The sequence below is a fragment of the Pinus tabuliformis genome, chromosome 6 (assembly GCF_031772625.1).
Source record: "Pinus tabuliformis cultivar Carrire ecotype Pingquan chromosome 6, CPIR1, whole genome shotgun sequence".
NCBI classification, from domain to species: domain Eukaryota; kingdom Viridiplantae; phylum Streptophyta; class Pinopsida; order Pinales; family Pinaceae; genus Pinus; species Pinus tabuliformis.
Window position 1 is genome coordinate 1,444,857,383 of NC_142292.1, and position 22,487 is coordinate 1,444,879,869.

The 22,487-nt window shown below is 38.3% G+C and overlaps 1 protein-coding gene and 1 long non-coding RNA gene across 3 annotated transcripts in view; one reads left to right on the forward strand and one right to left on the reverse strand.

Moving 5' to 3' along the window:
• PDR2 (phosphate deficiency response 2) overlaps positions 1-22,487 on the reverse strand; it is a 214,403-nt gene that overhangs the window by 61,366 nt on the left and 130,550 nt on the right. For both annotated transcript variants that reach the window (XM_089427506.1, XM_089427499.1), the window contains exon 15: positions 968-1,076. In XM_089427506.1, coding sequence (XP_089283632.1) covers positions 968-1,076 — 109 coding nt within the window. The remainder of the gene's footprint in view (positions 1-967; positions 1,077-22,487) is intronic.
• Positions 10,631-11,035, forward strand: LOC149264055 (uncharacterized). The gene is made up of 2 exons (XR_016245878.1): positions 10,631-10,765; positions 10,881-11,035. It is a non-coding gene; the product is annotated as an uncharacterized LOC149264055 (long non-coding RNA).

Genomic DNA, 22,487 nt, shown 5'->3' on the forward strand with positions numbered 1-22,487 from the left:
ACAAGATTACCATTAAAGACATCTTCTTACAGCATATTCTGTAGGACATTCGGGAAGGTAAGGCAGATTTCAAATGGCTATCTTTCACTTACATACTCGGAGAACTAAATTCCGAAGCAGACTCTCTCTCCAACGAAGCATTGGAAATGCAGACAGTAACCATGAACATTTCATAATTCATTGATAGGGAAGAGCCTGAACACATGGACTTCCATTTCTAAATATCGCTGTTTTGTTTATAAAGGTTTAAAGGATTTGCTGTCATTTTAATGTTTTCTGTCTTTTCATATGTTCACTGTAAGTTGTCATGTAAAAAGATACATCTGAATCTTCCTGGTTAGAAAAAGTAATTTTGTCAAAGAATACATAGATCAGCCAGGTAGGAAGAAAATCCTGGTCCTAGTTTTGATGGTAAGAGCCAGAAATATGTATATTCAAGCTTTGTGACTATAAAGTTACTTTTCCAATGGAGAAAACATTTTTATGTGTTGATTTTTACACATTAATAGATCAATCAATTTCCCTTTTCCGTACTATCTCCAAGCATTTAGTTTATATGTACTATGTACAAATTGAAGAAATCCATGACTTCAAAGTTTTCATTAAAAAGTTACCAGAATGCTAACTGTCAATATTCTTCACTAAAAGACAATATCCCCATCATAATCATACAAAGAAATTAAAAATCTAATACCATGATGATAAAAATCGAAACAAAACATGGAAGCATTTTTTCCATTTAAATGAACTTGCCACTTTGAACATTACATATATATCAGCAAATGTGATCAACTGGATTTTATAGAAGCTATCTAAAAGCTAATATGTAGAAATAGCTCTAATTTTACAAATAATATTATCTTAAGGTAATAAATGTGGAATTAAAAATAGAAACTAAATTGTCAAACTTTATTTGAATTATGAACATAAAACAATCAATAAATTGCACAATTGAATCCCAAAATACCTTTACAAAAGAAAAAAATTCTTCTTGAACTCGTGCTACAACAGCCATTCGTTTCAAGTGAGATGCAAAATGATGCCTTTGCAATATCTGCACAGGTTGTCCATTACCCCTGCAAGTGCCACAAAGCAAACACTATTCATCAATATCACATTGTCATTCTTAATAAAATGTACGCAATTTGACAGACACTATATTCGAATTAACATTTCAAGGTCAGAAGAGATCATGAAAATGCTGTGTCAACTAAGAACTTTGACAACAGCTGAAGATAAGATTTATTACTCTGCAGATTTGTTTTCACTGTTTGAGAAATTTTCAAGGCCCCCAACCACATTAAGTACCTTGCATCAAGCCAATATGATGAGGTTGATGGAAAAAAATTTAGCAACTTTTCAATGAAGGAGCTCAGAAGAGGGCCAGTACATAGACTGAAACCACACTTGGTTGTCATTCAAGGGCAAGGTACACATTCCCTAACGTCTCGGATGATGTTTGACAGTCAATGCAAACTTCTACTGAGGATGTGAAGGAAAAAAAGGCCAACCAAAAAGAGATTAATGATGAGATGGGGAGATGTGAAGAGATTACAACAGTGGAAGTGCAGGTATAGACCCTTGTTTTGAAGGCTCCTTCACTCACCTTTCTGTTATGGATCCCTTTCAATATATTTCTCCGACTCATGTTGATAACAACCCTACGTCAAAGATGAGGAAGATTCACGGGTTGTAACCCCGCAGGTGTTACCAGACTTGCAAGTCATACTCATTGGCTCATGAGTTTGACATGGATCAAACTCACCAAAGAGTCAAACTCGAAGTTTGACTCTTGGTTCATTCTGTTTGACTCATAATTTTTTGAGTCAAGTTTCAAGTACTTCCAAGTCAAACATAGTGATCCCTGACCCAAACTTGAAGTTTGACTCGCAAGTTATCACAGGTCACATACAATTCACAAAAGCCAAGCACAGTTGACCCAAGTTTGACAAATCTAGTTGTCTATGAATGCCAATAAGTCTTTGAAGCTTGAACTGCTTATTTTTTCTTATATTTCCCTGTTAGTAGTTTTCACTCCAACAACAAATGCAACCACCAGGTGACCAAGAGGACTCAAGGACAACAAACTGAAGTAAATAGACATTCCACAAACTCAACTAGGACAACATAACAAAGGTACTTTGCAGAGGTTTCTTCTTTCACTTTACATAAGGAAACATGCACTTCTAATCTTCTACTGTTACAGCATGCTACCAAGCCCAAGAGGCACCCCTCCAAGCAGATTTTCTTCTTTCTTAACCATTGTAAGGCTTTTACAAGTTGAAATTTTTAGTTTCAGTGTTCTTTTCACTGTTTTTAGAGTTTTTATTAGGCTGTTTATTTAGATTTTCTTATGTTAATGTTTTTCAACGCATTTGAAAAGTTCCTATTGTCCATAACAGCCCCTAACTGGAGCAAAACACTCCAAAATTCCAAACAGTGGCAAACCCCATCAATTACACACTTTCTATGTTGCCATAAAACCTAACAGCAGCAAAAAAACTCAGCCAAAACCTTGAGAACAATCATGAAGAAAGACTTCACATGGGCTTATTATGAAAAGATTACCCAAAAACTGAAGTTTAGAGTAAATTTTTCCTTTCTGACAATGGTGGTGACATAAACAGATTCAAATACCACCTTGCTCAAAGTTTTGGGCATCACATTAATCCCTGCAGGTGTCCACCAAGATGCTAAGCATCAAGCAAACTTGGCACCTGAAACCCTTGATAATGTTAAAGCCAAGAAAACATAAATAAACAAAGATCTGGCAGCGATTGGAACTGCACAAACTTCGTCTACTACCCCCTTGTCACCTCCATCTGTAGAATTTCCAAAGCCATGCCCAATTTTCTGTTACAAACACCCCACAAGCTCAAAACAAAGCCAAGTGCCACATCCTATTCATACAAATCTCAATTGTGGTGTGGCAATATAAACACCTTTTTGGCTCCCTGCACACAACCTTGTTCTCAACCTAGCACGGAGAGCACAAGTTAGAAAAAGAATATACATGCCCATGCAAGGAAATTCATTGCCTATTTTGGGTATTACTCAAACATTCCCTTCCACTGTCCTAGAAACCCTACTGGCAAGGTATCATTGATGTTATTGCTACTGTGGATGCAACATTCAAAACCCCTACATGTGCAAACCTTAGAAATTGATTCATTAGCTGAAACAGTTGAAATGTGAAATTTGTGCTTACAAATTATCATTGACTCATGGGAAAATACAAGGTGCACCAACAAAGTGATGGTGGGATAGATACCAAGAATATGGCCCTAATATATTTCCTGATGTCAAAAGGGAAGAATGTTCCTTAAATCTATCAGTGCCTCTGACAAATAGAAGAGAACTCAAATGCCTCGAGGTCTCATGGCTAAAGTTGTTCAAGAGGTGGCTGAAAAACATGTTGTATAGATTGTTACCAATAATGCAATGAATTATATAGTTGATGGTAAACTTTCTTCAGATAGACATCCTAGCATATTTTGCACACCATGTGTTGCACACTACATGGATTTGATGATGGACATAGGTAAAAGAATCTGCATGCCCAGGCAAGGAAATCCATTGCCAATTTTTGGTATTACTCAATTGTTGAGAAATCAATGTTTAGGGTTGGATTCCTCTTTCTTGATAATTACTTGTGATTTACATTGGCTTCTTTTACTTCTTTATTAGTCTTTCATCAAGCAATTACCAAAATAAATGTATATGAAGACCACAAGAACAAGACACACAAGATGTAGGCACTCAGCCAAGGCAAAACCCCTCCAAGGGGAAAAACCAGTCCAACTCTTCCACTAATAGATTCAAATCAAGATGAAACAATCCAAGACCCTTTAGACCTAGACAAAGACCTCCAATCACCAAGTTAGCCCTTCCTCCTTGTAGATGATCCCTTCCAAAGTCGCCAAGTGTCAGCTTCCTAGTTGCAGCTTCAATCCAGAATTGCGGCCCCCAGCGACAGTTTTTTGGCCCCTAGCTTCAGATTTTGGGACTTACAGTTCAAATTTTTGGTCCCAGCTACAGCCCAAAAACTCGATGTAGGTCTTCCCAACTTCTTCCTTCCTTCTCCAGCAACTTCACTCTTCTTTTTTGCTTCTTTCTCTTGTACATCGAGCTTGTTGAGTAAGTGCTTCAAACTGGTCGAGTTGCCTCTCTATATATAGCCTTTTTGCTAGGTCAAATTGCCCTAATTCAAGCCGACTTCATGAGGACATGGCCGACTTGGTGTGGAAGTGACAAATGACCTTTTTGACTCAAAAATAATTCATTTTTACATGATATAAAAGCCCAAGAAGGGTTTAAAAATGATAATGACTCTATTGACCCAAAACAAAACCTAGAAGCTTTCAATAGAGGCTTTGACCTAGAAATCATTGACCCAAGCATGAAACCCATGCTTTAATAAGTCATTTTCTTTAATAGTAAAATTTCTTTTGACAAATACAATTATGAAGACCGACACTAGTTACATTCTTCAATGGCAATTAACTTCAGTTGTGCTAGGAGCCTTACTAGTAGGGTACCATTGATGTTGAGAGCAATGTTGCACGAAGCAGGAGCGAAGCGGAAGCGCGGAGCGCGGAAGCGTCATTTTCCAAAAATCTAGGAAGCGAAGCGTCCGCGGAAGCGTCTGCTATATATATATATTTTTTTATATTTTTTTGCATTTATACTCAAAACAAACATCCCAAATACCAAATTAATTGTAGAAGACATGAAAACATGCATATTTTTGCATAAATCAAGATAGATATGGCATCCATGATTCCATTGTAGTTACTAGTATGTACAACAATCATCTATATTCTAGCTATTACAAACATACATCAAATTTTTAAGCATTACATGAATTTAGCAATTCAATTGTAAAATTAAATGGGAAAATTTTGATTTAAGCATTACATAATATCATCGAAACTCTGAAGTGCCTTGATCGAATTTCTATGTATGTGATGCAAAGTCCTTATCCTTGTAATATCATTGTTATGCGTCAAGATTTTGACAGTGAAACCTTCTCACCGAACCCTTATCATTGAGACTGTGTTAGGTACCAAGATCTTCTTATTGTGATGAAAACTTTCTCACTGTTGTGATACCAAATTTGTATCACTGTAGTTATACCAAAATCTATTGATGATTGTTCTTACTGTTGAGGCACCAAGACTGTGGTAGCACAAAACCTTTAATCTGCATTACCTTACTGTGGTACCCAAATTTTATTTCAGAGATAATTCGAGTTTCTGTGACTGCATCACTGCACTGAAGTGTGATCACTGTAATATCACCGAAGTGTGATCACTGTAATAGCATCGAAATCAAGGTAGCATCGAAACTGTGATAGGAATAACATTGAGTCACTGTAATACATAACAGAACTGTCTCCATTGCAATCCGCATTCATTGTGATACATAACAAAATTGAACCCAATCTTCAACGCAATCTTCTATGAGATCCGAGATAGTAATCTCAGTCATATCACCGAAACTGCTCTCTAAAATCCTTACCCGAATCCCAGGAAGCGCATTAAAATTTTGGAATCGCGCTTCGGAAAAAATGGAATCGCGCTTCCTAGGGCGCTTCCGGAACGCTTCCATACGGGACGCGATTCCGGCCTAGGATCCGGGGGGGGCGCTTCCTGCAACACTGGTTGAGAGCCTTACCATTGATTTGTTAGTCAAAATTGTTCACATGTAAACCTTGTGTTTACAAACTATCATAACTCGTGGACAGATACAGGTTGCACCAAAACAAGTGATGATTGGATAGGTATCAAGGACTGTAATAAATTTCCTTTTCTCATGTTGAAAGGGAAAAATGTTCCTTAAATCTATTAATGCCACAAACAAAATAAAGAGTGCTCAAAGGCTTTGTGATATCAGGGATAAGGTAGTTCAAGAGGTGGGTCATGAAAATATCATATACATCATTACCAAGAATGCAACAAACTATATGAGTGCTAGTGGAATTTGACGGACAAACACCCCACCATATTTTGAATATCTTGTGCTGCAAAGTGCATTGATTTGAAGATGGGCATAGGTAAAATTGTTGGGTAAAGGAGATCATGGACAAAGAAAAAACCAAACGAAATACTTTGAGAAGCACACTAATCTCCTTTCCCCCATGAAAATAAACACAAAAGGCACTAGGTTTTCAACGAACTTTATCTCCTTGCAATTTTCATGCTCAAAAGATTATTTTTGAGAGGATAACTATGGAGCCATGGAAGAGGAGCAATGCAACATGGGGGCAACAACACAGTGGAAAGTGCCAGTGGCATGAGTAATATCCTCACTATGTTTGAACAGGGCATGACATAAATAGTTATGTGGTCTCTTCTTCAATTGAGGTATGGCGCTACCAGGCATGGCAGCTAAAGGTGTTTAGAAAGTAGCAAGTTGTTTATTGGACTAAAGTGGATAGCTTCAAAATAGCCAATAACGCATGTAGATCAATACCCTTCTGTTCAATGATGATTTCTGGGAAGATGTTGACCAGATTTATTTCAATTTCACTTTCAGGTGTTTCATACTTTAGGATGGTGAATGGTTAAAAACCCACTATAGCTACTTATACAAGGCAATGGATCGTTCCATGGAGGCCACAAATTGCAGCTATCGGATGATGAACACTAAATTAATGTTTCGTTAGGAGATTATTGATGTGTTGGGATAGCATTGACATTTCCAATTATATGTTGTTGGTATCTTATAGGCCCAACATACATTTATGATGAGACTAGACTTAATGTAGATGCAGAGGCTGGGAGAGGCCTTTGACATCCATTAAAAGGTGTTTTCCTGAAGGAAGCTAACCCAAGTCATGTCATTGAGCATTTGTGAAATTACAAACCACCATGAAAATCATTTTCTATGTCAGTGTTATTTGTGAGAAGGAGAATATGTTGCCACCTATGCTTCATCAATGCTTCAAATCACCAAATTTCTAACTTCTTTTTCTATTACAATTTGTTATTTTATCATCTTCAGTCTTGAAAATAGACTCTGAGACCCTCGCCACTTGCTAGATGTTTGTTAGAAAAACTTCAGTAGTGATATCCTTAAGCTAAAAGAGGTTTTCCATCCAAACATAAATGGAGGCCACACGATGCAAATACAGGGATGACAACACTAAATATATGCTTCTACAGTAGATTATTGATGAGAGATGTTATTCCCCAAGAAACAAACTATTTGCACAAAAGCACTTAACACTTAGTACCTATCCATTATGATATTAGTGACTATTCTCCACAAGGAGCATAGTTTAGGTGAGAAATTTGAGGCTTGTTTAATTTAACTACAATTTTGAATCTCAGTTTTTGAATTAAATCAGTATTAGATAGTAGAGTTTGTTGACCACTGCATGTCAACGATCCATAATAGTACACCCACTTTTTCACAAAAGGGATAGCGCCTGATCGATGTGTTCGTGTCGTCCAGCTATCATCATCAGCTTGATCACCATCTTATAATGTAAACCCAGTCTGCATGTGCATAATGTAAATAATCTCAGCAGATCCCTGTCATGTATGTAATCACCTAGGTAAACCTATTTTTCTAGTGACGATCTACATTCCGAGAGGTTTTTTGTCTCACCGATCCATTCTCAAATGGTCGGCAAAGTTTTCCTTCAGCCTTACCCCAAAGCCGGAATGGATTTTGTCACTAGAATCTTAGAGGAGTCATAGTGTTCTAAATCGAGTCTATGTAAAAGTGATTTGGGAATAATCCTAACTATTTGGTTAGGTTATTTTATTACAAATTGCTTGATATGCTAGATTATATTTGTGTCGCGGAACTGGGTATTCTATGAGGGTCTTTTGCAAATGGGTTTTCCCCCTTGAGATGTAAAAAATGTAAAAATCATGATGTAAAGTGTCTTGAGGGTTAGAAAAATACTTTATCCCCTCAGGGTCTTTTGCAAATGGGTTTTCCCCCTTGAGATGTAAAAAATGTAAAAATCATGATGTAAAGTGTCTTGAGGGTTAGAAAAATAATTTATCCCCTCATAGGTCCTAGGTCCTAGGTAAATTTAAATTTTCCAGAGGTAAAATTCGTGGGTCCTTTAAAAAATTAAATCTTAACAGGTCCAGGGACTAAGGTTAATTGATTATTTTGCTAAATTTTATGCCTTGGGTCCCTAGAGTTAAGTCAAAGTCAAAATTTTGAGAAAATTAATGCATAATTTTAATTTTTGAATTTATTAAAATGCATTTAATTGAAAAATTCGAAATTTCCTCAATATTTAAAATTTCGACGGATGAAATTAAAAGAAATTTTGATCCTCATCAATGGTCGAGATCACTTTTGACAAGGATCACTCGAACTAACTGTTGGAAGATTTATCTTTAAATAGGAGGTCATTTGTCAGTTGAGATCAGTGTTGTTAAAATCGCGATAAAATCGCGATTTTTTCAAAAAATCGCGATTTTATCCCCAACCCGACCAAATCGCGCCACTTTTTTTTTATACCGATTTTTTCCAAAAAATCGCGATTTTTACTCAAAAAATCGTGAATGGCGCGGGCAGCGGGCTTTTTATATGCAAAATCGATTTTTTTTTAATTCATTGTGTTGTCCGCGCGGAGGAGGAGGAGAAGAGGTGAGGGAGAGGAGCTGAAGGGTTTCCGTCGGATTTGGGAGCGAATCCAAGCGTTTTTAGGAGGAATCCAAGCCAAGATCACCAATTTGTCCATAAAAAAGGTATGTAGATTAATTTTTTTTTGTTTTGCTTCTATAAAAACTTTGTTTTTCATTGTTTTTAAAGAATTTTTTGAAATTTTTCATTGATTTGGGATGGGTAATTTGTTATGACTATGAAAACCAATTTTTTATTTTTATTTTCTCATTTTTTTTAAACATTGTTTATTTTTTTTGAATTTTCATTGTTTTTTGGCATTTGCCATTGGCATTTGGTTGGGTAACTTGGGTTTGGAAATTGGGATTTTGGAAATAATTAACTTGTAATTTTGTAAATGCTAAATTGTAATTTGTATTATGTAATCCTAAATTCCTATTTCCTAATCCTTATTTTTCCATAGGTTTGCAAATTCAAAATTCAAAAACAAACATGCCAAGGAAATTGGATCCTTTCTGGGAATATGGTGAACCTAAAACTCCGAATGATAGACAAAACTTGTATTGCAAGTTGTGTGGAAAGGAGATATTCGGGGGGGTGTACAGGTTGAAGTTCCACCTTGCACAAATCCCTGGACGTGATGTGGTGCCCTGTCAAAATACAAATGCTGAAATTATCCGAAAAGCCATGAGAGCATTGGGAGAATTAGAGCACACTAAAGAGGCCAAAGAAGAACTCAAAAGGCAACTAAAAAGGTCAGCTGAAGGAAGTGGGCCAAGTGGCACTGGTTCTACTGCAGCGTCAGTCAATCCGGTAGCTGCATCATCATTTTTTGTTCCTCGAACCACACCTGGTGCACAACCAACTATCGGTTCAATGCTAAAAAGAAATGAAAAACAACAAGCTGACAAGTTGATGACAAAATTTCTCCTCTGGAGTGATATTCCTTTCAGCATTGTAAGGAATAATCCATTTTTCCAACCTACTGTTGATGCTATTGCCAGTGTTGGCTCGGGGTACAAAATCCCTTCTCTTCATGATTTCAGAGGCCGGCTTCTTCAAGATGAAAAGCGTGACTGCACCCAAAGATTGGAGGATTTTAGGGAATCATGGGCACAAACAGGATGCACTGTTATGTCAGATGGTTGGACTGACCAAAAGGGGAGAACCCTTATAAACTTCTTGGTTAGTTGTCCCAAGGGGACTATGTTTATCAAATCTATTGATGCAACTCATCAAATCAAAGATGCAAAAACTTTATGTGATTTGTTGGATGTGTTTATTTTGGAGGTGGGTGCAGAAAATGTTGTCCAAGTCATAACGGACAATGCTGCAAATTATGTCGCTGCTGGTAGAATGCTTATGGACAGGCATCCTACTTTATTTTGGACACCTTGTGCTGCCCATTGTATTGATTTGATGTTAGAGGACATAGGGAAAATTCCCTTTGTCAAAGAGACTGTTGACTCATCAAAAAGCATCACAAAATTTATTTACAATCACACATCTGTGCTTAGCTTGATGAGAAAATGCACCAACAACAAAGAGTTGGTGCGCCCCGCCATTACACGGTTTGCGACGAGTTTCATATCTCTTCAATCCCTCTTGAAATCTATGTGGGATTTGAAGAGAATGTTTCTTTCAGAGGAGTGGCGTTCTTCGCCAATGAGCCGCAAACCAGAAGGAGAGGCCGTGTGCAGACTTGTTTCATACCAAGAAGACTTCTGGGCGGGAGTGCAGGAGGTGTGCGCTGTCACTGAACCTTTGGTAAAGGTTCTTCGGTTGGTAGATGGTGAGAAGCCCGCAATGGGCTATTTGTATGAAGCCATGGACAGGGCCAAAGAAGCCATTCGGTCCTACTATGATGACAAGGGAGATGATGGGTTCCAGAGACAACTCCTTCTATGGAACGTCATTGATGAGCGATGGAACAACACACTCCATCGTCCCATTCATGCTACTGGGCTTTTCCTGAACCCTACATTTTCTTATGCATGTGGGTTTGATTTTGATGTTGAGATCATGGATGGATTATTAACCTGTGTCCAGAAGATGGTGAGATCTCCAGAACAACGTATAGAGATCTCTAAACAAATTGAGACGTATAAGATGTCAGGTGGCACATTTGGCTTTGAGATGGCTGTCACTGATAGGACGATCAAAATGCCAGGTATTTTTTAGTTTGTAACTTTGTACTTTGTAACTTTGTTTCAAATTTCATTGTCTCTTCAAATTCCATTTTTTTCTTATGTTTATTTAAAATTTTATTTGTAATTTTGTTGTAGACGCATGGTGGAAGATGTATGGTGGCAGAGTACCCCTTTTGCAAAAGCTTGCCGTACGCATCCTCAGCCAAACATGCAGCTCCTCGGGATGTGAGCACAATTGGAGTGTATTTGAAAAAATACACAACAAGAAGCGCAATAGGTTAACAACTTAACACTTAAACATTTAAAATATTGCAAATTTCCAAATAAATTTTTGAATTCATTAAACAATATTTTTTTATAATATTAATTATTAATTATTATTTCATGAACTTTGTACAGGTTGGAGTCCCGTAGACTTAATGACATGGTCTAAGTCACCTGACACGAGGATTCGGGACACGTAGGATTCGGGATTCGTGGTGTCGGATTCGGGAAACGCTGACCCCGGAACAAGACACGGTTAGGACACGTTATATATTATTTTATTAAAAAAAAAATATATATATATATATATATATATATCTTAAAAATTAGTTATTAGCATATTTCTTACACAAATTTTAATTAATGATACAAATTTATTGATTTCAAACATAGATCTTCATCTATAGCTATTAGCATGCATAGTACATACAAAATTCAAATAAATGTCAGTGGTACTGGTCACATAAATGATAAATGATAAATCTATTAAAAATTTAAATCATGATTCATAATTCATAACTGAAAGACAACTTACAACTACAAGATACTAAGATAGTAAGATAAACACACTGACAACTGTAGTTTTCTCATTAAGTCATCAAATCAAAATCTGTTACATAGGTAGTGTTGGTGCAATGCCAATGGCAAATAGAAATAGAAAATATAAAACAACTATAAGTCTAGACTCTATAGGTATAAAAGCCTCAGGCCCTCAAGCCATCAATCAGCATCAGAATCAGCATCACTGTCCACATCATCATGGTCCCCACTGCTCTCCTCTGCATCCTCCTCCTCCCCTGTATCCATAGTCGCCTCTGCATCTGCTGGTATGGAGGTTGAGTCATCAAAACTAATAGGGTCTAGCACTGGATCACCGAGATCCATGTTGGCCAATGCCAACTCAACAGTGGTGTCCAGACCCATATCTTCAGGAAAGACATCCCACATCTTTGTCTTTCCCCTCAACCACTCTTCCCTCTGCCTGTAAATAAGACAAAGGTTGGTGTGCACATACACCATTGTCTCTGCCCTGGACTGCTCAAGCCTGTTCTTCTTCACAGTATGCAAATTCCCATATGTGCTCCAATTCCTCTCGCAACAAGAGGATGAAGTCACCTGAGAGAGGAGCCTCATGGCTAACTGCTGAAGAGGACGGCTTGTTGCCCCATGATATGCCCACCAAGAGTAGGGCTTCTTAAGCCCCCTGTCTCTAATCACATCATAACCTGCAAACCCACCAGTGCTAGTGGAAAACTCTGCAAAGGAATCCTCCACCTCAACAAGCAATGCACTATCCTGAAAAATCCGCTGAAGCGCCTCTTTCCTCCCCTGTGAGATTTCACCATCCATGTGAGGAGGGAATCTGCGGGAAGGTCCACCATTCAGCCACTCATGGCTGTAGTATTTGGGGTTCAATGAGTGAGCCAAACAATGTAAAGGTGTACAATTCTTGTCCCATCTGCGGACAAGAATATCATGTATGGTATCGCAGAAGGCCTCTGGTGATGTCTCATACGGGGGGCACTCACTCTGTAGAATAATGCTCCTCACAGACTCAATCATGGAATCCCATCCCTCATAAACCTCTCCTAGGATGGGTTTGTCTGTATCTGCAACTCGAAGCAAAGAGATGATAGGGTCCATGATCCGAATAATTAGATCTACCCTCTCCCACCAAGCATCATCTAGTACCGTGTCCTTCACTCTTTTAGAGGCTGCCTGATCTGTCTTTCTCCAAAAAGACCAAAACTCAGAAATAACCATGGACCCAAGAGCAGTCTTGACCTCCCTCAACCTCTTCAACATCATGAATGAAGATGCAAACCGTGTATCAGCAATCTTCAACAATGATAGATTGTTGTACTCCTTGTAGATAGTGAGGGCATTTGTATGATTTTGCACAAAGTTACGGATATGTCTTGCATCCTCAATAATGCTTCCAATCCAAAGCACATCAGAAGCAATGGATTTCAGTGCTAAGTTCAATGAATGGACAATGCAAGGTGTCCAAAACACTTGTGGATATTTAGCTTCCACAATCATGCCAGCCGCCTTGCAAACAGGTGCATTATCTGTGATGATTTGCACACAAGAATCAACACCTACCTCTTCAATAACTCTAATAAATAACTCACCCATAAATTGTGCATCCTTGTATTCGCCAAGTGTATCCACTGCTTTCAGGAAAACTGGACCATTCAAGGAAGACACCATGAAGTTGATGATTGGGTGTCGTGCTGGATCTGTCCATCCATCAGAAACAATGCTAACCCCAGATGTTGGCCATGATGCCTTAATAGGCTCGAGCATTTTTTGCACCTCTTTTTTTGCCTTCGTCAACAATGTGGTTCTCAGCTTCTCTGACCCAGGAGGCACATACCCTGCTGGAGCCCCTTGAGTTAGAGCTCGGCACATCTCAACAAATAAAGGTGAACGTGCAACATTAAATGATATGAAGTTTTGATAGAAAAAGAAGGCAATGGTGAGATCAAGCTCGTCCCGTCTCTCTTTTTGGAAAATCCTGTCCATTGGACCAAGTGATCTTCTTTTTAATGCTTGTCCCCCAGTAGAAGTAGAACTCTCAAATGGAAATTTGGAGGTGGCTTTCCTCAAAAATGGAAGGGGGTCTTCATTCTTGCCCTTGGGTGCTTTTGATTTTGAAGCCAGTGCCACATGTTCCATACCAACATGGGCCTCCTTTACCAATTCTTTTCTCTTTGGTTTAGGAATACCTTCACAAGCTGCAATCCCCTTACGAGGTATAGCCAACAAATGTGCTCTCACACGGTGATATGTGCTTGTGAAAGAAATGTTACAAAAGCTGCATTTCCATTGCACATTGCCTCCTCCCTTTCCTTTGTTGTTTGACCCATCCTCTCTTGCGACATATTTCCACAATGGATATTTTTCATTGTCTTTAACTCCTCTTCCCTCAAGATTACTTGCAGCAGACTCTGATGATATTGGGGGAGGAAGAGCATCTCTACCCATGACATTCTTGCCCTTCCTTGCTGCCCCTGCCGTTGATTGAGCCATGTTACCTCAACCTGTAAAAAAAATGAACAAACAGTCAAACTGCTGTAACAGCAGCAAATAAACTTATAACAGCAGCAAATAAGACAACAGTGAGCAATAGGGTAGTGATGAGTTACTAATGAAATTTCCCTGTGCCAAGTGTGCCAAATAATTAGAAAATTTTCAGTACTTTCTGAGCTGTACTGGAGCACTTTGAAACAAACAGTGAAAATTATACTTATGCCACTGTCATATTAGATTTATGCAGATGTGACAGTCATCAAACTCACCAAATCTTTGCCAAATGAATAGTGCTTTATTTACCTAAATTACTTGTAGTTGTCATTGGTCAATATATTAGCAATGTGTGAGGGGTTTTTATGTTGATTTAAGTTTGATTTTCTCACTGTTATGAAACTAATAGGACAGCTGTAGCAAAATGATGAAGTAGGAAACATTAGGAGATCAAACCCTGGAGGCTCAACCACTAGAACCCACTTGCACGAGAACCTAACTTCAATGCTTCTGCAAACCCACCAGGGATCAGCTCAAGAAACAAACATTTGCTGACAGTGACTGATATGAAAGAAAAGGAAGAAGATAAAGCAAAACAGTCATATATAAGAGTCTTATATATCAAACCACAGATGTGCGAGCCACTATGTAATGAGAGCGAGAGCCTCAATGTATATTAGAGCAAGAGCCTCAGAATATGTTAGACCAAGAGCCTCAGTGTATATGAGAGCGAGAGCCTCAGAGACGATGGCACTGTGATGTAATACAAACCTTAGGATATAGCAATGATGCCATCAATCTATATAATCAAGTGATGCCACAGAGCTATATAATTAATTGATGCCACAGTCAAGCGATGCCACAGAGCTATATAATCAAGCAATGCCACAAAGCTATACAATGAAGCGGTGCCACTGTAATTATAATGCGAGCCATGGGAATATAAGTGCAAGCGAAGTATTCTTCCAAAAACAAAGGCACAGAAGAGTCCGACTTGACCCGGGATAAAGAGAATTAGCACTGAATCGTTGGTACGAATGTATGTATCATGGCGTTGCTCAGCAAACTAACCTTGGTCTCCGCCGCTGTTACTCGCTCCAAATCGCTGTTAGTCGCTCCAGATACAGCCTGTTACTCGCTCCAAATTGCAAATGCGATCAAATGCGAATGAAAACAGCGAACTTAAACCCCGAAAAACGAATCCGAAACCAAAAATCGTTCCAAAAATCGTGACACGTTCTTCATTTTTTTGACACGCTCATGACACGACGTACCCGGATATGACACGACGAGTCATTGAAACATGACACGTGTCAGGGCAGAATCGTGTCCGATTCGTCCGATTCGGGATTCGTCCAGGGGTTTGGACGAATCCGGTTTCATAGGACATGGTCTATGTCTACTACAATCTTCGATTGTGGGTGAGGCAACTAGACAAGACACCTGATATGGATGCCATCTCATTGGATGGGATTGACACCACTGCTGAATGGAGGGTTGAGACCGAGAGGCCTCTCATGGATCCCACTGAGGATTGGTTAGTGCAGGATGAGGGGGAGGAGGAGGGGGAGGAGGAGGAGGAGCAGGAGCAGGAGCAGGAGGAGTTGGAGGAGCAGGAGGAGGAGGTGACACCGCCTACCCGGGCTACCACTACCACCAGTAGAGGACGTGGTCTCCGTCTACCTACAGTAGTTGCTACTTCTACAGCTACTTCTTCAGCTTCTAGAGCACGTCAGACTCCACTGCCATTTCCACCACCACAGGCACCAGCATCTTCATCTAGGGGGAAAGGGAAAGCAGTGACATTTTCTCGCAAGAGGGGCAGAGGAAATCAATAGGATTAGAGTCTTAGACTTTCATTTTATTGTATATGACATTATGACATGATGAGATACATTATCATATTTTTTGTTGATATTTTGAGGCTGAGTTGGGACTCAGGACTTACTATTCAGGACATGATTCAATGTTATGTGTGATTTTAGCGCTAGAAATGATATTAAACATCTTATATATTAGTTTTTTTATCATATTTATGTGTCAATGTATTTATTTTATGTTGTAGATGGTTTAGATATTAAAAAAAATGAATATTTTTGTGCCAAACGATTTTTTCCCGATTTTTTCCGATTTTTTCCCGATTTTAACGATTTTTTCCGCTTTTTTCCCGGCGCCGATTAAATCCCGATCACGCTTTTAACAACATTGGTTGAGATCATCCGATCTTTTGATCGTGTACTAAGCGAAAAGCTCTCTCTTGTAATCTTTTTATGAACAATAAAGAAAGACTTTGGGGTTAAATTTCACCAGTGTTACTCTTCATGGAAATGTTGTAAGATGTATTATTTTCGTGCGTAATTTCTTTTTTGTCATTAATAATAGCTTCTGAAGAGCGATTTGAGTACAGGTATCTTGCTCAATCGCTGGGGTTTGAATGATAATTTAAGTTTTGAATATAATAGCAGGTATCTCTATTAAATTTGAATTTTATTATCATTTTCTCGCTCTATGTTGACGGCTGAATTGAGTTTTGCAAGAAAATCCTTGATTATTAGATCATCAGTCATTCGGGGAAGTTCTCGGCTAAACCAACCAACTCTCGATCCATGTTTTCTGAAGAGCCCAGTTTAAATTTGATCCCGAGCTTATCATAAGATATTTTTTATGGGTGATGCATGTAGGGTTTTGGCGATTAGTACCTCCACTAAAATTCAAAAAAAAAAAAAAAATTGTGCTAAATTGTTAGATCTGGTTGTTGAGAGCCTCAGATCATGTTATGAAACCAGCTCACAAAAAGATAGAAAAGATAAATCAACGCCTTAGAATTTAGCCTCTTCGAGGGGGCAACCCCCTTTACATTACACAAATGAACGATTCCTTGATGATTCAAATGACAAAACCTCCTTTTTATATATAGGAGTCTAAGGAGTCACAATATAACCCAGCCGACCTAACAATAATAATATAAAGGCACAAAAATAACAATAGAGGGATTCTATGGGGCACAGTAATAACAATATGGGGACAATAGGGGCACAACAATATTAATAAGGGATACAACTACAATAGTAATAGGGTAATCATTAGTATTCTAGGGACCTAACATGCCCCTCTCCTTCAAAAAAGTGTTGTCCTCAACGCTTGAGTAGTTCTGGATGCTTCTGTATAAAATTCTCATCCTCCCATGTGGAATCTTCAGCGGATAAGTTCTTCCACTTGATGAGATATTCCGAAATTGATCGATTTCGTAGCTGTCGAGTTCTTGTTTCTGTGACTGCTTCCGGTTCCAATATAATTTTTCCTTCCTCGTCAAGTTCTGACAATATTGTTTGAACTGGGAGCTTGTCACCTATAACCTTCTTTAAACATGAAACATGGAAAACTGGGTGCACTCGAGAAGCTGTACGAAGCTCCAATTTGTATGCCATAGTACCAATCTTTTGCAACACATTGTACAGACCATAATACTTTGGAGATAATTTATTATCCTTCTTAGCTTGCTTGAGGAACATTTGTTTATATGGTTGTAGCCGTAGGAATACCCAATCACCTACATGAAAACTTCTTTCGCTGCGATGTTGATTTGCCTGTTGTTTCATTCTATTCTACACCAACACGAGGTTATCCTTTAAGAGTTGGAGGACTTGTTGTTGATGCTCGATGTGATGTTCCAATGCTTGAACCTTAGAATTTTCCTTTAAATATGATGTGATGGATGGTGGTTGATTTCCATAAAGTGTCATAGCTGATTTCCATAAAGTGTCATAAATGGGGTCATTTTGTTGTTGTATGGAAGGAAGTGTTATACCACCATTCAACTAGAGGCAACCATTTGACCCATTGTGTCTGTTTATCAGATACAAAGCAACGAAGATATCCTTCCAAACATTTGTTTACTATCTCAGTTTGCCCATCAGATTGAGGATGATAAGATGAGTTATGAGCTAACTGAGTATCGAGACAAGAAAATAATTCTGTCCAAAAATTTCCAGTGAAAATGGGATCTCTATCACTTACAATAATCTTTGGGTTTCCATGTAGCTTTTGAATTGTTTCCATAAATGCAGTAGAAACTGTACTGGCTTTAAATGGATGCGATAATGCACAAAAGTGTGCATACTTGGTAAGTCTGTCAACTACCACCATGATGACACTCTTTCCCTCAGACTTGGGTAAACATGTGATAAAATCCATTGAAATCTCCTCCCAACGTTGGCTGGGAATGGATAAAGGTTGTAATAGACCCAGGGTCTTAATTGTTTCAACTTTATTTTGTTGGCAAACCAAACATTCCACCACAAACTTTTGAATATCTGATTTAAGGCCATCCCAAAAAAATTCCTTCTTAACCCTGTGGTAAGTTTTTAAAAATCCTGAGTGCCCTCCTAAGGGAGAAGTGTGCAATTCCATAAGAATCTTTTGTTTGAGTTGGGAATTCTTACAGAGGTATAAGCGATCTTTGTACCATAACGAATCATTTTGCCAGCTAAATGTATCAGATGTACTGGAATCTTGTTGTAACTTTCGAATAAGTGCCCACACTTCTTCATCATTCTTCCATTCCTCCCTTGCTTCGTTTATCCAATCTGGTTGGATAATAGAAATGGCGCACAACAATGCTTCCACATCCTCATCCTTTCTTGAGAGTGCATCTGCCACCACATTTTGCTTCCCTTTTTTGTAGATGATTTCAAAGTCATAACCCAACATCTTTGTGACCCACTTTTGTTGCTCTTCAGAGGATAATCTTTGTTCTAAAAAGTATTTAAGGCTATCATGATCTGTTTTTACCTTGAAGTGTCTTCCCATTAGGTAGGGTCGCCATTTCTTAAGTGCATGGAGTATTGCCAACATTTCCTTCTCATAAATAGCTTTGTTTAAAAACTTTCCCTTGATTGGACGACTTTCAAAAGCAATGGGTCTTTCATCTTGCATTAGAACAGCACCAATTCCATTTCCTGAAGCATCACATTCCACAATAAAGGTTTTTGTGAAGTCCGGTGTAGCTAAGACCGGTGCTTGGCACATTGCCTCTTTAAGATGTTTAAAGGCCTTTGTTGCTTCCGGAGTCCATGAAAATGAATCTTTCTTCAATAATGTTGTTAGAGGTGCTGCTATTCTCCCATAATTCTTAACAAACTTGCGATAATACCCTGTCAACCCAAGAAATCCTCGCAGATGCTTTATGGATGTGGGGATTTTCCATTCCTTAATGGCTTTAATTTTGCTAGGGTCTACCTTAACTCCTTCATGAGATACAATATGACCCAGATATTCCACCTCTTGTACTCCAAAGAAACATTTGGATCTTTTTGCATATAATTGTTTCTCCTCCAATAGTTGTAGCACCCTGTCAACATGTTCAACATGATCCTTCCAAGACTTGTTGTAGATTAGTATATCATCAAAAAATACTAACACAAATTTTCTAAGGGTTTGAAAATGGAATTCATCAAACCTTGAAATGTAGAAGGTGCATTGGTAAGGCCAAAAGGCATGACCAAAAATTCATAATGACCCTCATGAGTTCTAAATTCTGTTTTCAGAATGTCTTCAGTCTTCATTCTGATTTGATGATATCCTGAACGAAGATCCAACTTGGTGAAGTAAATTGATCCATGCAATTCATCCAGTAATTCATCAATGACAGGAATGGGAAACTTATCTTTAATAGTGAGCTTGTTGAGCTCCCTATAATCCGAACACATGCGCCATGATCCATCCTTCTTGTGCACCAATACTACTGGAGCAGAGAAAGAACTTTGACTAGGTTGAATTATACCAGCCTCTAGCATTTCTGCAACCATACGTTCAATTTCACTCTTTTGGGCATAGGGATATCTGTACGGCCTGATGTTTGGAGGAACACTTCCTGGAATCAGATGAATAGCATGATCATGATCACGAATAGGTGGGAGACCTTTGGGAGTCTCAAATACCTTGGAATGATTGTCCAAGACTTTTTGGAGATCTGGAGAAATAGATGATTTCAATGTGGAAACATCTAGCGAACATAATTGTGCAATTACACCTCTTTGTTCATTTTCTAGAAGCTTTGTCATACCGTTAGAGCTGATTATCTTTCCCGGTTTCCCTGCAATACCCCTTAATTCAACTTCCTTTCCTTCCACAGAAAATTTCATGAAAAGTTCTTGAAAATTAAAAGCTATTGTACCCAAGGATTGTAGCCATTGGACCCCTAGTACAACATCAACACCTCCCATTGGAATGGAAAGCATTGGGCTAGTCAATACATATTCTCCCATGGATAGCTTGATATTATGGCACTTTCCAGAGCAATTTATTGTTCCTCCATTTGCAATCATCACTTGACACTCTGATGCTAGATATAGGAAGCAATTCAATTCTTTTACTACCTTACAATGAATAAAATTGTGTGTACTTCCTGAATCAATCAACACTATTACCTTTTTCTTCTTGATTTGTCCTTCTATCTTGATGGTTTGAGGAGTGGTAATTCCAGTCGATGCATTACAAGATATGGTCGGATTCATTTCTTCTTTATCTAGGCTTTTTTCCTAGAGTATATCCTCTTCTTTTGACCTTTCTTGCTCCTTTTCTTCTTCCTCTTCACAATCTATGTAGAATAATTTCTTCTCAGCACACTTATGACCTTTAGTGTATTTGCTATCACAACTGTAACAAAGCCTTTTTGCTCTTTTTTCTTCCAATTGTTGTGGTGTCAACCTTATAGGTTGTGGAAGACTAGGGGCAACAACACTTCCATTTTTATAGTTGTGAATGGTATGCTTCCTGTTTGCCATAATTTTGCTTTCCATTTTTCTTGCTAACCTGAATGCCTTCTCTAATGAATGAGGTTCCCAAAGGCGAACTTCAGGTTGGATATTATCCTTTAAAGTCCCTATGAACACATCAATCCTATGCTCCCGTGGAATATTTTTTACCCTTATGTTATATTTTTGAAACTCCTCAATGTGCTCCATTGTTGAACCCTTTTGTTTGAGACTTATCAATTGGCTAAAAAAAGTGTTGCTTTTTGTATCCTCATAATGTGCTGTCAATTCTTCCGTAAAAATTGCCCAAGTGATAATTTGTTTACGAGAGCAAAGCCATTGATACCATACAAACTGATTTGGTTCCAAATATAAAGTTGCAATACGTACCTTTTGTGTGTTTTGCACATTATTGAGATCGAAAAATTGCTCCATCTGTAATATCCATGTTGCGGGATCCTTGCCATCAAACTTCCTCATATCGATTTTTGGAATATGGTGGGTTTTCAATCCAACATTAAAATCTACGAAATCATGATTAACATTTCTTTTGTTTGCATCATGAGTTTCCTTTACTACCCTTTCACCATTAGTAAATATTTCTTGTAGAAAATTTGTCAAATCTGTCTTCAAATCTGCCATGCCTGTCTTCAAATTTGTGTTCAAATCTATCTTCAAATTGTCCATCTTAGCTTCCATGCCATTCATCTTAGCTTCCACGCCATTTATCTTAGCTTCTATTAGCTTTTGTGAGAGTGACATTTGTTGCACTTGCTCTTGTAATTTTGATATATCATGTGGCATTTCTTCCTCTTCTTCATGAGTCATGCTAGAGCTTTCAGGTTGCTTACTAGGAGTTTGCATTTTCTTTCCTCGAGGCATCAGTTACCAATAATAGTTTTCTACTATGCCCTTTGAATTACTTCAAAATAATTTTTCAAACCAAGCTTAAACAAAAATTTAAAAAAAATCTACACACCTTTTTTCACTTTGTAGGACCTCGATATTGCCTCTGATGTATCTCTGTAATTTCGGATCATCCAGTTTTGAAATTGTGACCTGCAGTAGCTCTCTGTGTCCTCTTTCCAATGCCACCAGTCTGATCCAAATTGAATTCTCCAAGGAAGAGTTATGCCAAATCTCCCACAATGACCTGATTATAGACTAGTTTAGTAAAGCGAACTTGTACGACGTGCCACATGTCCCTGTTTCGACCTTTGGCTCTAAAAAATATACACAAGAAACTATAGTCCATCCTCTTCCTGTACCTTCTTATGAAATTTCAATCCGGTCCTCAGAGAATGTCATGCCAGGAGTAACTCCAGACTTGGCAGAAAAACTGATTCATTTATTTCATTAGGTAGTTATTGTTATATACATGAATGTGACTGATCAGTTCATCTTCTTGATGACTGTTCACATTCCAAATTCACCCAATCGGCGAGGATTAGGTGTCAACATTCCCCCCTTAATCTGAAGCAATGTTGGTGAGTCCAAGCATCGTTCTGAATCTTTCAAGCTTTTCTCTTCCAAGCGCTTTGGTGAAGATGTCTGCAATTTGCTCATTTGTGGAACAATGACGGAGATGGATTGTTTTGGCCTCAACATGATGTCGGATCAGATGATATTTAGTATTGATGTGCTTTGTACGATCATGGAACTTTGGGTTCTTGGCCAACTTTATTGCAAAGGT